The sequence below is a fragment of the Oncorhynchus mykiss genome, chromosome 28 (assembly GCF_013265735.2).
Source record: "Oncorhynchus mykiss isolate Arlee chromosome 28, USDA_OmykA_1.1, whole genome shotgun sequence".
Taxonomy (NCBI): domain Eukaryota; kingdom Metazoa; phylum Chordata; class Actinopteri; order Salmoniformes; family Salmonidae; genus Oncorhynchus; species Oncorhynchus mykiss.
The window spans coordinates 14,800,001-14,816,080 of record NC_048592.1 but is presented as its reverse complement, the minus strand read 5'-3'; the positions used below and the strand labels follow the sequence as shown (position 1 = coordinate 14,816,080).

General features: G+C 41.8%; 1 protein-coding gene across 17 annotated transcripts in view; it reads right to left on the bottom strand.

Moving 5' to 3' along the window:
- The window catches only part of LOC110508614 (adhesion G protein-coupled receptor L2), a 107,880-nt gene that overhangs the window by 65,800 nt on the left and 26,000 nt on the right, over positions 1-16,080 (bottom strand). For all 17 annotated transcript variants that reach the window (XM_036965913.1, XM_036965915.1, XM_036965912.1 and 14 more), the window contains exon 2: positions 13,605-13,821. In XM_036965913.1, the coding sequence (XP_036821808.1) occupies positions 13,605-13,680 (76 nt within the window). In that variant the 5' untranslated portion in view covers positions 13,681-13,821. The remainder of the gene's footprint in view (positions 1-13,604; positions 13,822-16,080) is intronic.

Below are 16,080 nucleotides of genomic sequence, written 5' to 3'. Positions count from 1 at the left end.
ACGTGTTTTTGTAAAATGTTCAGTGGAAATTGTTAAAAGTAATCCTTGTGCATAGAGTGATGGTTTGTCAAACTTTGAAATCAAGGGTTTTTGTTTGGTATACAATTTAAAGTGTGGTCTCAGCGTCCAAAGAGTCTCAGCGTCCAAAGAGTCTCAGCGTCCAAAGAGTCTCAGCGTCCAAAGAGTCTCAGCGTCCAAAGACACAAATATGTGTCACAGGCGTTAATAAACATTAAAATCACAAAAGGCTTTGGTTGAGAGTTTATGAAAAACCTATTCAGTATACACAAGGGAGAGAATCAATAATTAGTTAACTGCTGCAAGCTGGCCTAGCATATTATTGCATGTGTTTTCCACAGAGTTGATGAAACACACAGAAAGAGGAGAATATAGAAGGAAAATCTCCCCTGTGTGTAGCAAGGGCGCAGTTTCTTTATCTCCCCTGAATGATTGTGCTGCATCCTTAAAATGTCCTCAAAGCCAAAGCCCCGTTCCTAACCCCTCACATTTAAACCCCAGCTGGGCTTTCTGCTTCAAGTCCCGGAACCAGTCAGGTGCTTCCCTAAGGGTGGTCCCCTCCTCATCACATGGCCCTGCATGCGTGTGTGCGTACGTGTGTGTGTTTGTGTGTTCTGAGCCCGGCCCAGGAGGCTCCCTCAGTACGGCACATTGACAGAGTATGTCAGGAGGAACTGTGACTGGAACAGGGATTAAATTGGTTCTTAATAATGAGGCTGGAACAGTAGGGCTGACTGGGGACCAACCAGAACCGGAGGACTACGAGTAGCCAAGCGGTTAAAAGTGTTGGGCCAGTAACCGAAAGGTCTCTGGTACGAATCCCAGAGCCAACTAGGTGAAACATCTGCCAATGTGCCCTTGAGCAAGGCCCTCAACCCACTTCTGTGCGTCACTCGCTGGATAAGGAAAGGACACAGATGATAGGGGAACACTCTCATGCACGCCGCAAGCACACGCTCACACAAATACGCCACATGCACATACATGCAAAAACACAGCTGTGAAAGCCTTACACTATATATTAATGATAACAAATACTAATGTGTTAGAATATTATAACAGTGAAGGTCCAATTCGAGTCCTGACATACAATACAATCATGTTACAATCAACTCCTGACAGAGTACAGTTAAGTGATAATGCCCTCGAAGCTGGTGTTTGGAGGATATATTGGCACGGGTGTTGTTAGGCATATCCTCCAAACACCGGCTTCGAGGGCATTATCACTTCTATACAACGGTTTACCAACATATTCAAATAATGATTTACAGTTGAAGTCAGAAGTTTACATACACTGAGGTTGGAGTCATTAAAGCTTGTTTTTCAACCACTCCACAAATGTCTCGTTAACAAACTATAGTTTTGGCAAGTCGGTTAGGACATCTACTTTGTGTATGACACAAGTAATTTGTCCAGCAATTGTTTACAGACATATTATTTCACTTATAATTCACTGCATCATAATTCCAGTGGGTCAGAAGTTTACATACACGAAGTTGACTGTGCCTTTAAACAGCCTGGAAAATTCCAGAAAATGATGTCATGGCTTTAGAAGCTTCTGATTGACATCATTTGAGTCAATTGGAGGTGTACCTGTGGATGTATTTCAAGGGCTACCTTCAAACTCAGTGCCTCTTTGCTTGACATTATGGGAAAATCAAAAGAAATCAGCCAAGACCCCAGAAAATAAATTGTAGACGTCCACAAGTCTGGTTTATCCTTGGGAGCAATTTCCAAACGCCTGAAGGTAAAACGTTCATCTGTACAAACAATAGTATGCAAGTATAAACACCATGGGACCACGCAGCGGTCATACCACTCAGGAAGGAGACGCGTTCTGTCTCCTAGAGATGAACGCACTTTGGTGCGAAAAGTGCAAATCAAGCCCAGAACAACAGCAAAGGACCTTGTGAAGATGCTGGAGGAAACAGATTCAAAAGTATCTATATCCACAGTAAAACATGTCCAATATCGACTTTACCTGAAAGGTCGCTGAAAGGAAGAAGCCACTGCTCCAAAACCGCCATGAAAGAAACAGACTATAAGGACAAAGATCGTACTTTTTGGAGAAATGTCCTCTGGTCTGATGAAACAAAAATAGAACTGTTTGACCATAATTGCCATTGTTATGTTTGGAGGAAAAAGAGGGAGGCTTGCAAGCCGAAGAACACTCTCCCAACCGTGAAGCACGGGGGTGGCAGCATCATATTGTGGGGGTGGCAGCATCATATTGTGGGGGTGCTTTGCTGCAGGAGGGACTAGTGCACTTAACAAAATCGATAGCATCATGAAGATGATGTGGATATATTGAAGCAACATCTCAAGACATCAGTCAGGAAGTTAAAGCTTGGTTGCAAATGGGTCTTCCAAATGGACAATGACCCCAAGCATACTTCCAAAGTTGTGGCAAAATGGCTTAAGGACAACAAAGTAAACATATTGGAGTGGCCATCACAAAGCCCTGTTCTCAATCCTATAGAAAGGATGGGCAGAACTGAAAAAGTGTGTGCGAGCGAGGAGGCCTACAAACCTGATTCAGTCACACCAGCTGTCAGGAGGAATGGGCCAAAATTCACCCAACATATTGTGGGAAGCTTGTGGAAGGCTACCCAAAAAGTTTGACCCAAGTGAAACAATTGAAAGGCAATGCTACCAAATACTAACTGACTGTATGTAAACTTCTGACCCACTGGGAATGTGATGAAAGAAATAAAACTGAAATAAATCATTCTCTCAACTATTATTCTGACATTTCACATTCTTAAAATAAAGTGGTGATCCTAACTGACCTAAGACAGGGAATTCTTACTTGGAATAAGTGTGAGGAATTGTGAAAAACTGAGTTTAAATGTATTTGGCTAAGGTGTATGTAAACTTCCGACTTCAACTGTACATATTTTAATTAAAAACTTTATTTTGATGAATTTATTCATACCATTTCATCCTTCTACAAGATATAGTCCCGAAACAAATCTAGGGTTGCTACCCAAGCTGGCTTGTCGTTCGTTAAATTGGTTCGGTTGCCAGAGACAAGACCCAGTCGTTCGTTCTAAATGTTTCATTGCCATACTGGCTGGCAACGTTCTTATCCCTTGCATGCTAGCAAGCCAACTACGGCTAACTTACAGTCACATCAAACAGTGCAGCCAGAATAACAACAGTAGCTGTATTTGTTTAAGCTGTTTTCTAGTGACATATTTGGATACATCCATAACAAGGAGCTAATGAGGCACGATTTCGCCTGGCATAGAACATTTGCTCTCTCGTTAGGACACTGTTGTTCAGAGGAGCTAGGCAACAACACAGCTAACACAATAACTTCAAATTGAAGCTGGAAAAACTACAAACTAGCTGCACTTCGCTTCGTTTTACCTTTTTTTCAATTTACATTTCTTTGTATATATCCATAAAATGATGTCAGCCGATTCATGATTTCGACTGGCTGAGAAACTCTGCCTGCCTCTCTCTCTCGTCTCCCGAACCCCACACGTTCATTACTATGGGATAGTTGGAGATTGAATTTGAATATTGAAACATTGTTGCAAATGTCTGAGAGACAGACAGCAAGGTTTATACAATTCTCCACTGTTGAAAACTAAATGTTTGTCTAAAAGACATGTGAGATAATGTCTAGATGCTTTTTATAGTGGAGATCAAGTTTTCAAAACCTCTTAAGGATCCTCCACTTTTTTTCCAATTTTCACCTAAAATGACATACCCAAATCTAACTGCCTGTAGCTCAGGACCTGATGCAAGGATATGCATATTATTGACATTATTTGAAAGGAAACACTTTGAAGTTTGTAGAAATGTGAAATGAATGTTGGAGAATATAACATATCAGATCTGGTAAAAGATAATAAAAAGAAAAAACTGTTTAAAAAATAATTGTACCATCATCTTTGAAATGCAAGAGAAAGACCCTAATGTATTATTCCAGCCCAGGTGCAATTTAGCAGTGTATGTGCTAAGTTTTAGACTGATCCAACGAACCATTGCATTTATGTTCAAAATGCTGTATCAAGACTGCCCAAATGTGCCTAATTGGTTTATTAATAACTTTTCAAGTTCATAACTGTGCACTCTCTTCAAACAATAGCATGGTATTATTTCACTGTATTAGCTACTGTAAATTGTACAGTGTAGATAGATGAACAAGAATTTAAGCTTCTGCCAATATCAGATATGTCTATGTCCTGGGAAACGTTCTTGCTACTTACAACCTCATGCTAATCGCATTAGCCTACATTAGCTCAACCGTCCCGAGGGGGACCCATCAATCCTGTAGAGGATAACATCCCTGCCTGGGCTGATGAGATGCACAGTCAGATGGAACAGAGTAAATAGGTATTTTAACGTCATAGATTTAGCCAGTGGTAACTTGTGCAATAGACACCGGCTGGAATGCACTTTTAACCAATCAGAATTCCGGATTAGACCCACCAGTTGTATAATCATTTTATAGAAATCACATTCCAACATCCCATATACGGTCGTTGTAGGTGACCCTTTTAGAGCTTGGTCAATGAAGTGAGAGACAAACAGAATCCAGACACATTCCAATGCAGTAGCCCAACCCAACAGGCGGACATTCTCTGGAACACTGTCTGACTGACCACTGATTGACTAGAGTGTGATGACTGTGATGACCTTGCCCCCTCCACTCCTCCACCGGTCAATACGAGCAACAAGCAGCCTGGCCACTGATAAGAGATTGGCCAGATGGGGAGACCTTGATGACAGACAGCTTCCTGGTTCCCTGCCCCCCTCCTTCATTTCGATGAGGAGCCATTGCGGGCTGGCAGCCCTGTGCACTCAACGGAGGAATATGCTGATAACGTACCAGGCAAACAAAAACGCTCTTTGTGCCTCTCTCTCTCAGTCTCTCTGTTTCTCAGACCCCTGTTTCGTGGGACTTTATTCCCTCTCTAACCACACTTATTCAATTTCCTGCACAGCAGTAGAAGGGTTCCTTATCTTGGGCTGTTTATACCTGCAAATCGCCCAGCAGCCCTTTTGTTTGCAGGTGACCCACCCCGAGGTGACATTTAATTCCTGGACAGAAAATGTGGTCATGCACCATGGCACAGCCTCCCTAGCCTTGGGGGATTTACTATTACATGCTACAGAGTGGTGTTCGTTCACCATCTAGAGTATACAGTCCTAGCAGACAGAGGTACACAAACAAGAGTGCTGCTGCTAATAAAACATAGTGGAAATAAACCAAGCCCAATGAGACACAAATACACACACACACAGAATAGTAATCAGTATGTAGACTAACCTATCACACAAATACACCACTGACAGAAATATGCAAGCAAACACGCATGCACACACACACACACACAAACACACACACACACACACACACTATCGTAATTCATTTTTGAATTGCTTCACTCCTTTTTATTTGTATATCATTTTCTTTTTTTATAATTAACATCTGGGGTGTATATCATATTCAATGCTGGCAATTTTTTTTATTATAAACTCCTACAAAATCGACTGCAGTGTAAAGTCAACGTCAGCAACAAATTCTTCTCTAAATAGCAATCATTTTCTTCACAGACACTACGGATGCAATATATGAGACTACTTTCCCATTGATAGAGCCAAGATCCCCTTTCATCCTATAAAATCTCATTTAATTTGATTTGTCACATGTGCTGAATACAACCTTACAGTGAAATGCTTACTTACAAGCCCTTAACCAACCGTGCAGACTTAAGAAAATACCTTTAAAAAGTAAGAGATAAGAATAACAAATGTTTAAAGAGCAGCAGTACATGTTTTATTTGTATTTTATTTCACCTTTATTTACCCAGGTAAACTAGTTGAGAACAAGTTCTCATTTACAACCGAGACCTGGCCAAGATAAAGCGACACAGTGCGACACAAACAACAACACAGAGTTACACATGGAATAAACAAGAGTACAGTCAATAACACAATAGGGAAAAATTTAAGTCTATATACAGTGTGTGCAAATGGCGTTAGGTGGTAAGGCAATAAATAGGCCATAGTAGCGATGTAATTACAATTTAGCAAATTAACATTGGAGTGATAGATGAGCAGATGATGTGTAAGTAGAAATACTGGTGTGCAAAATAGCCGAAAAGTAAATAAAAACAATATCGGGATGAGGTAGGTAGATTGGGTGGGCTATTTACAGATGGGCTATGTACAGCTGCAGCGATCAGTTAGCTGCTCAGATAGCTGATGTTTAAAGTTAGTAGGGGAAATATAAGTCTCCAGCTTCAGTGATTTAGTGTGATTCGTTCCAGTCATTGGCAGCAGAGAACTGTAAGGAAAGGTGGCCAAAGGACGTGTTGGCTTGGGGATGACCCGTGAGAGATACCTGCTAGTGCGCATGCTACGGGTGGGTGTTGTTATCGTGACCAGTGAGCTGATGATGAGATAGCTTTACCTAGCAGACAAGGCAGAGCTTTACCTAGCATCGACTTATAGATGACCTGGAGCCAGTGGGTCTGGCAACGAAAATGTAGCGAGGGCCAGCCGACTAGAGCATACAGATCGCAGTGGTGGGTGGTATAGGGGGCTTTGGTAACACAATGGATAGCACTGTGATAGACTGCATCCAGTTTGCTGAGTAGAGTGTTGGAAGCTATTTTGTAAATGACATCGCTGAAGTCGAGGATCGGTAGGATAGTCAGTTTTACGAGGTTGTGTTTGGCGGCGTGAGTGAAGGAGGCTTTGTTGCGAAATAGGAAGCAGATTCTAGATTTAGTTTTAGATTGGAGATGTTTAATATGAGTCTGGAAGGAGAGTTTACAGTCTAGCCAGACACCTAGGTATTTGTAGTTGTCCACATATTCTAAGTTAGAACCGTCCAGAGCAGTGACGCTAGTCGGGCGGGCGGGTGCGGGCAGCGAACGGTTGAAAAGCATGCATTTATTTTACTAGCGTTTAAGAGCAGTTGGAGGCCACGGAAGGAGTGTTGTATGGCATTGAAGCTCATTTGGAGGTTAGTTAACACAGTGTCCAAGGAAGGGCCAGATGTATACATAATGGTGTCGTCTGCGTAGAGGTGGATCAGGGAATCACCCGCAGCAAGAGCGACATCATTGATATATACAGAGAAAAGAGTCGGCCCGAGAATTTAACCCTGTGGTACCCCCAAAGAGACTGCCAGAGGTCCGGACAATGGGCCCTCCGATTTGACACACTGAACTCTGTCTGAGAAGTAGTTGGTGAACCAGGCAAGGCAGTCATTTGAGAAACCAAGGCTGTTGAGTCTGCCAATAAGAATGTTGTGATTGACAGTCGGAAGCTTTGGCCAGGTCGATGAAGAAGGCTGCACAGTACAGTCTTTTATCGATTGATATCGTTTAGTACCTTGAGCATGGCCAAGGTGCACCCGTGACCAGCTTGGAAACCGGATTACACAGCGGAGAAGGTACGGTGGGATTCAAAATGGTCAGTGATCTGTTTATTAACTTGGCTTTCGAAGACTTTAGAAAGGCAGGGCAGGATGGATATAGGTCTATAACTGTTTGTGTCTAGAGCGTCATCCCCTTTGAAGAGGGGGGTGAAATAACAATAGCGGGGCTATATACAGGGGGTACTGGTACAGAGTCAATGTGCGGGGGCACTGGTGTCGAGGTAATTGAGGTAATATGTACATGTAGGTAGACTTATTAAAGTGACTATGCATAGATCAGCAACTTGAAGCTCTCAACCTGCTCCACTGCAGCCCCGTCGATGAGAATGGGGGCGTGCACTGTCCTCCTTTTCCTGTGGATCTGTTGGTTCAGTATGCAAATTGGAGTGGGTCTAGGGTTTCTGGGAAGATGGTGTTTATGTGAGCCATGACCAGCCATTTAAAGCATTTCATGGCTACAGACGTGAGTGCTATGGGTCGGTAGTCATTTAGGCAGGTTACCTTAGTGTTCTTGGGCACAAGGACTATGGTGGTCTGCTTGAAACATGTTGGTATTACAGAATCAGACAGGGAGAGATTGAAAATGTCAGTGAAGACACTTGCCAGTTGGTCAGTGCATGCTTGGAGTACACGTCCTGGTAATCCGTCTGGCCCTGCGGTCTTGTGAATGTTGACCTGTTTAAAGGTTTTACATCGGCTGCGGAGAGCTTGATCACACAGACGTCCAGAACAGCTGATGCTCTCATGCATGTTTCAGTGTTACTTGCCTTGAAGCGAGCATAGAAGTTATTTAGCTCGTCTGGTAGGATTGTGTCTGTAATAGTTTGCAGGCCCTGCCACATCCGACGAGTGTCGGAGCAGGTGTAGTACGATTCGATCTTAGTCCTGTACTGATGCTTTGGTTCGTCGGAGGTTCGTCGGAGGGCATAGCGGGATTTCTTATAAGCTTCTGGGTTAGAGTCCTGCTCCTTGAAAGCGGTAGCTCTTCCCTTTAGCTCAGTGTGAATGTTGCCTGTAATCCATGGCTTCTGGTTGGGGTATGTACGTACAGTCACATCATCGGTCTGTGGTGGTATGTTGACAGCTATGAACAATACAGATGAAAACTCTCTTGGTAGATAGTGTGGTCTAGAGCTTATCATGAGATACTTCTACCTCAGGTGAGCAAAATCTCGAGACGTCCTTAGATATCGTGCACCAGCTGTTGTTTACATAAATGCATAGGCCCCCGACCCGTGTCTTACCAGAAGCTGCTGTTCTGTCCTGCAGATAGTGTATGAGTGCCAGCTGTATGTTCTTAAAGTTGTTGGTCGGCCACTCTGCGAAACATAAGATATTACAGTTTTTAATGTCCCGTGGTAGGATAAACGTGCTTTCAGTTCGTCCCTTTTATTTTCCAGCGATTAGCATTAGCTAGCAGGATGGAAGGCAAGGGCAGATTAGCCACTCATCGCCTGATCCTCACAAGGCACCCGGATCTCTTTCCACTAAATCTCAGTTTCCTTCTCCAGCGAATAACGGGGATCTGGGCCTGGTAGGGTGTCTGTATTATATCCCTCCCGTCTGACTCACTGAAGAAGAACTCTTTGTCCAGTTTGAGGTGAGCAATCGCAGTTCTGATGTCCAGAAGCTCTTTTCAGTCATAAGAGACGGTAGCAGCAACATTATGTACAAAACAAGTTACGAACAACGCAAAAAAAACTAACAAAATAGCATGGTTAGTTAAGAGCCGATAAGACTTCCTCTCCGGCGCCACCCCCATCAAACAAGCGCCTTAAGAGAATTGTTTTTTAAAAACATGATGTCCCGGACACATTAAAATCTATGTCATGATGAAGGAGAACATTGCTGACAATGCCAAGTTAAAATATTCAATAGCGCAGGTAGAAAGAGTCATGCCGCAATACGACAGATTGCATTGTTTTCACTGATCTTCGCTATTCTTGTCTTTGGTCTCACCTGTAATAAATCTTCTTTGTTCTTATTTGTTGTCTAGTATTTGCTATATGTTGTGTATATTGTTGATTCAATGTGACATACTCTTGGCTTCAATTCATCTCTATTTAAATATTACCATTTGAACTGGAAATTATACTGTAATAAAATCGGACATATTGCTATTACCTTCAATCATCTTCCTTATTCTAAAGTCCCATACATGATTAATGCGGAATATTTTTTTTTAAAGACAGCCTACGTGTTTTTGCAGACATGAACGTTTGATTAAATGCATGACTTTGTCATGACATTTGTAAGCCCTGGGAAGGAAGTGACTTGTGAAAACCAACTCCAAGAATTTACATTCAAGCAGGGGTGTTCAATTAAACTGAAACTCCTCTCTATTGTATACACCACAGGGAACAATATTACTTTGCCACCACCATTATTCGAGTTGGGTTGTTTGAGTCTGAGGAACTTCCATTTACTTTAACTGTAGATCTCACATTTGAGTGGGAAAAAAAGTGAGGCTGGGGTCTGGTCCCGTGTGTTTATATCCACTTGAGACGTTGGAGGGGTGTGAATTGAGCTGGGTTGTGTCGCTGCCAGCAAACAAGATTTAGGGGCATGCTAAGCAAATGAAATCAACCTGTCAGGAGGCTTAACTTCCAACCTAATAGATTGAGTGTCTGTTCATCATAGGGCCATATAACAGGGAGTTTTACAATCACATCTAAATACACAATAAAAGCAAGCTAGGCCTCTCCTCTCCCAAAGGCCTGCACTCTTAAATCATAGCTGTGCGTACGGACAGACCGGAACATTCTTGTTGCTGCTCTTGGTTTCCCAAGACCCACTCAGGAAATCACTGCTAATCTAAATTACCCCATCAAGGGTGATATTGTGTTTTGTTTTCGCAGAATGAAATGCTGAATCCTGTGCTGTTCAATACAGCTTTTTACCATAATAATTACATTTTTCTGGACAAATCGTATCTAGGTTTACCGGCTTCTCCTATTCATGGGAAATTCTGCAAGGTTACATTCAAAAAGACACATTTCATCTTAAAGATGGACATGGTGAGAAAGCATTGTGAGGGAAAGGATTGTGTGGGGAAAGCATCGCTACATATGCTGTAGCCAATACTGACTGAATTATAATGATGACTGCAGTATAATAAACATTTTGAGAATGTGAATGTGACGGTTAAGATCCATCTCTCAGCGACACCCCCCCATGCGGTCATGCCTAGATGAAAGTCCTAGCGATAAAACCTGTCTTGTTTCACGGAAGACTTCCATTTGGGCCAGAACGTGCCGTGGGAAAGGGATAAATCAGAGGGCGTTCTGTGTGCATGTTCACAGCACGCCGTCTCGCCAGTCATCTGTGAATCTCCCAGGGCTCGACTGATAATTCATGATAGCCCTGCCATAGACCCGCACCGTTCAGATATGAATTATAAAAACACCAAACCAAGCATATCAGTCAGATGACAGACTGGACGTTAATGGCTGGAGGCCAGTGTGGAGAATCGAGGCTCGCTGCTTTCTTTCCATTCATTCCACTCTGACAACTGGAAATACCAGTGTGGCACATGGGAGGCCATTCCATCAATACACAGCCATGGCTTTCTTATGGCTCGAGTCCAATCATTTTTGATGAGTTGAGACCTATAGTTGACCCTTATAACCATCTTGATAGAAAAAAATCACTCAAGTATGGGAGTTGATAGAATAATATAATAACTTTTAGGCAAGATCTGCTATTGAACGCAATGCAGTCCAATGCATGTGAAATTTCAAATGATGTGCAAATAGTTTAAGTAAAATTGGAAGCCCTCCATGTCTACTAGGAGTGAATGAGAGTGCCTGCATTTTGGCAATTTTCACTGACTGAAAAAGTTAGTCTAACTCTCAATATGTACAGGGGTCATGTGAATAAACTAGGTCAAAAATAATTACACCACTGTCTGCTTTAGCCCTTCGGCACTTTTCACAAAGGCTGGTATTTGAATAGACAAAACATTGACACCTCAGTTTAATATGCTTGTCAAATAGACAGAACCTGGTGTAGAAACTGAATATCGCCTGCAATCCAAACACTTGTTGGGAACAAAACAAACAGTGTTTCCTAAATTATACTTAATCCCCATCTACACAAAGAGATGACACAGACAAAGAAGATAAAAGTTATCTTCCTTTTTCTGTTTCATACACGTTTGGATGTTTCGGTTGAGGGGCCTATTCCACTCCTGGTATTAACAACAGAACGACGGCTACACAATATCTACACAAAATAAACCGCAGACCATAATCCCCCCCCCGTCCCCCCTTTTCTTTGAAGTTCATAATAACTGCCATTGTGAGAGGAACTCGGCCCTACCTTTGCAGGGTTGGCTGCTTGGCTAGGTCTGAATCTGGTTGTCACCTTCTATCTTCATATCTACAGGCTGGGCGGTCTAAAACCACCCTTGAGTAACATGATACCATCCCTGACCCAGTTTGCTGCTCCAGGAATGATATACTTAGTCAATATATAAGTTAGACAATGATTTGAAAAGGCAGCAATAAAAAGACACGAGTGCAAACATGGAACGGAAGTCATTACTAGAACTTTTTAAAAAGCAGTGCGCATAAACAGAGAGAGAATCAGAGAGCTATATTTGAATATAAAAACCACACGCACTGAAGCATGGTTTCCAATGATGTCCCTATTATGCTAATAAGAAAACCCACCAAATGGCATTTTTCATAAGCGTTAATTAACTCGATGGAATGAGGGGACAGTCACAAGTATTTGTGCCGACTCCATTCCTCTAGTTACAAAAACCTAGAATAAGCATTCAATAACCCAAAAACAAGATTTAAAAAATAAAAATAAAAAATACATCTGTCATTAAAGATTTTCAAAAATAAAGGAATGTTTTTGTTTTGAGTGTACATGGTCACGTCATAGTACTTACTATCTCCTCCTCACCGAAAAGAGGAAGTCGTTTTTAAGAGGGGGCCTTTTGTAGGTCGGACATCCATGGAAATGTGGTTTATGCTTCAAAAAATGGCACACACACACACACAGGGTGAAGGTGAGTGGCGTACGAATGGATCCGACATAGTTTTCAATGTGAAAACCCACACACATTCCTTCTTTGATAAAAAATGGGCAAATTTGCATTCATAGGCCTGAGAGCCCTCGCCTTCGTCAAGTGAAACCCAAAACCTTGACTTTCTGCATACCAAAGCAGGAACTCGCCCTGAAAAGAAAATCACCGGGACCGTTCAGCCCAGACCATCTCGCAGCTCAAATCAGAAGCCCCATTCTTCAAACTTTTCTGAGGTCGTTTGTTTTCTTGGGAAAAAGATTTGAGTTATTTAGTATCGTATTCAAATGCTATACATCTACAAAGTGAGTCTATCTCCTTCTGAATGTTTGTGCCTGCTTCGACTGTTCCATTCCTCATCTCTTTTTAGTTAACAAATCATCTTTCACAGTCAGATTTAAATATAAAACAACAAAAAAACTATTGAAATCTATGAAAGTGTGAAATAGAAACATGACAAAGAGATATTTAATTCAAAAGAAATCTCAGGAGTTGATACGCTTTGACGTTTGGCTGTAATCAATGTTTGGCACGCTAGCATGTGATTTGAGTACAATGAGAGTAAAACCGAACAGACATGTAATGATTGTCATTAAGCAGAAATACCAACCAACCGATATTAATGCCTCCGATGGGAACATATCAGAGAGAATAGTTTGACAAACTTGTAATGACAGCCAAACGTACTAATCTAAAGTAAGGCATGGAAAATAAAATAAAAAAATAATCACAAGATGCCTTTGGGTAGCATGAAAAACAAACACAAAAAAACACTAGTAGTTCTTTCCAAAAACTCTTCTGTTAGGCAAAACGCCATCTCCTTTGATTGAAGCCTCCAGGTGCAAGGACTGAACAGAATCATCCTATCAAGTTGCATATAAAAACGAATGGGGTTTTCTGAATTACAAAAGCCTCGGTGCACTGCACTCAGATCAACAACTCAGTCAGTCCCTGTGCTATTGTGAACCTTCAATGATAAAATATCTTGGAAGTGAATTCACCATATTACACAACTCTTCACTCCCATTAGAAGACTGCAAACATACTTTCATGGAACACAATCACATTCAGTGAACACACACACACACACACACACACACACACACACCCTGTATCGGACTCAAATCCAGACAAGTAAGGACTTACCTTCTGAACAATGGAAATGAATTAGGGTGAGCAGTAGACAATGGAGAACTAAACACCTCCACGCTGCAGGAGCCATTGTTGCTGAGTGTGGAGAGGTCTCCAGATGCCCTCTAGTTAACAACTGTGGTTGTAGGATATAGAATCGAAAAAGCAGAGGAGTCTTGGAGTAGTCAGCAATCTGTGGTTTTAGGAGAAGCCTCACCAGTCATCTTCTCATCTGAAAATACAGAGAGGAAGATTGGGGTGAAAAGGAGGGGGGGGGGGGGGTACTGCTGCAAATCGAGACAACATCATCATCACAAAGCCTATGTCATCACTGCTGCCATCTTTCAAGATGGGTTTGAGCGATGCATTACCATAAATATTCAACACACAGTACAAATGGTGAATATTCATGGCGAGACAAATGTATACTGAAAATGTGTGATAACAGTAAGTCACTTCGGATATATGCATCTGCCAAAATGACCACAAACATTCATCAGTCAAACCAGTCAGATAGTGAGATATTCAGTCCATGCAGACAGGCAAATGGAGAGGTTTGACGAAATACTGGAGCTATTCAGTCTATCAAGACTACCGTTAGTGTTTATTATTCGCTTCTGACAGGAAATACTCTTGGGTAGAAGAGAGGATGACAGAGCACTCATCCCTGGGCTATAGGCTCATCTTTTCCATGTAGCGAATTAGTGTTTACACTGACTACCTTCACCCCGTTTATCCCTCCACTCCCTGCCTCCCTCAATCTCCTCCCCAGAGCTCTACTGCCTTATACCCACAAGAGAGGACCCTGTTGCTCAGGCAACGCACTCACAGACTCAGACAGGACACCATTAGAGACACAGCTTCTTTGTGAGGTACTTTTGTCTGCTTCTTCCTTATCTTGAAGGGAACCACAAACAGCCCAGCCAGCTTTGTCTGCCTCGGCTAAGGTTAGGCTCAACTCCCAGAAGACGCACTCCACACACCAGAGAGACTTGTTAGAATACAAGTCAAATACGTCGGATGGAGGTCATGTCACATATACATTACCGTTCAAAAGTTTGTGGTCATTTAGAAATGTTCTTGTTTTTGAAGGAAAAGCACATTTTTTGTCCATTAAAATAACATCAAATTGATCAGAAATACAGTGTAGACGTGGTTAATGTTGTAAATGACTATTGTAGCTGGAAACGGCAAATGTTTTATGGAATATCTATATAGGCGTACAGAGGCCCATTATCAGCAATCATCACTCCTGTGTTCCAATGGCATGTTGTGTTAGCTAATCCAAGTTTATCATTTTAATGGCTAATTGATCGTTAGAAAACCATTTTGCAATTATGTTAGCTCAGCTGAAAACTGTTGTTCTGATTAAAGAAGAAATTAAACTGGCCTACTTTAGACTAGTTAAGTATCTGGAGCACCAGCAGTTGTGGGTTCGATTACATGGAATAGCCTTCATTTCTCAGAACAAGAATAGACTGAATAGTTTCAGAAGAAAGTTCTTTGTTTCCTGACAATTTGAGCCTGTAATTTAATTAGCCTTTTAAAATGATAAACTTGGATTAGCTAACACAACGTGCCATTGGAACACGTTGATGGTTGCTGATAATGGGCCTCTGTACCCCTATGTAGATATTCCATTAAAGATCAGCTGTTTCCAGCTACAATAGTCATTTACAACATTAACAATGTATTTCTGATCAAGTTGATGTTATTTTAAATAGACAAAAAAACAAAAAAAAAAAACAAGGACATTTCTAAGTGACCCCAAACTTTTGAACGTTAGTGTACATGTTAGCAAACAAGAACACACACACACACACACACACACGCATGCAAGCAAATACACATACACACACCTTGACCTGCCCAAAAACAAATCAAACACACCAATGAGACTACTATCCAGTACACATGACTTAACCTAGTTCAAGATGTCCTACCTATATTTAACTTCCACAATGTGACCTTGTCCATGAAGACATGTCATCATGAACACAGTACGCAGCATTTTACACTTTGAAGTGTGGAGGACGCCACGAGAGGATCATTTGTGTTTCTGTGTTCTCCTCTCCAGAGACACTCATCAACTACCCTGATTATTTTATAATGAACCTAAATTTGAGCAGGGCAGCACTCGGTTCTGATCACTCTCTGGGCTCCACTAATGCACTGCTAAGATATATTTATGGCAGCACACACACAAAAAGCATTGTGTTGTGGGAACTTCTATATGCATTAGCATACAGAGTCATCATTTAAATCTCCATTATGGATTCAGTCTTTAAAATGGCTCTATGGGTGGCTGGAGAGTCCTGTTTTTAACAGGCTAACTAAACATAGTGCACATAGTCTACAGACCCAAGGGTAATTCATCTTGCTTCGAGGTCAAATCTGCCACAAACTGTTGTACTGTGCGGCGCCAAGCTAACACACGCGAGGCTATGATGATATATCAGTTAGAAGATAGGTGGTGCTTTCAGACACAGAG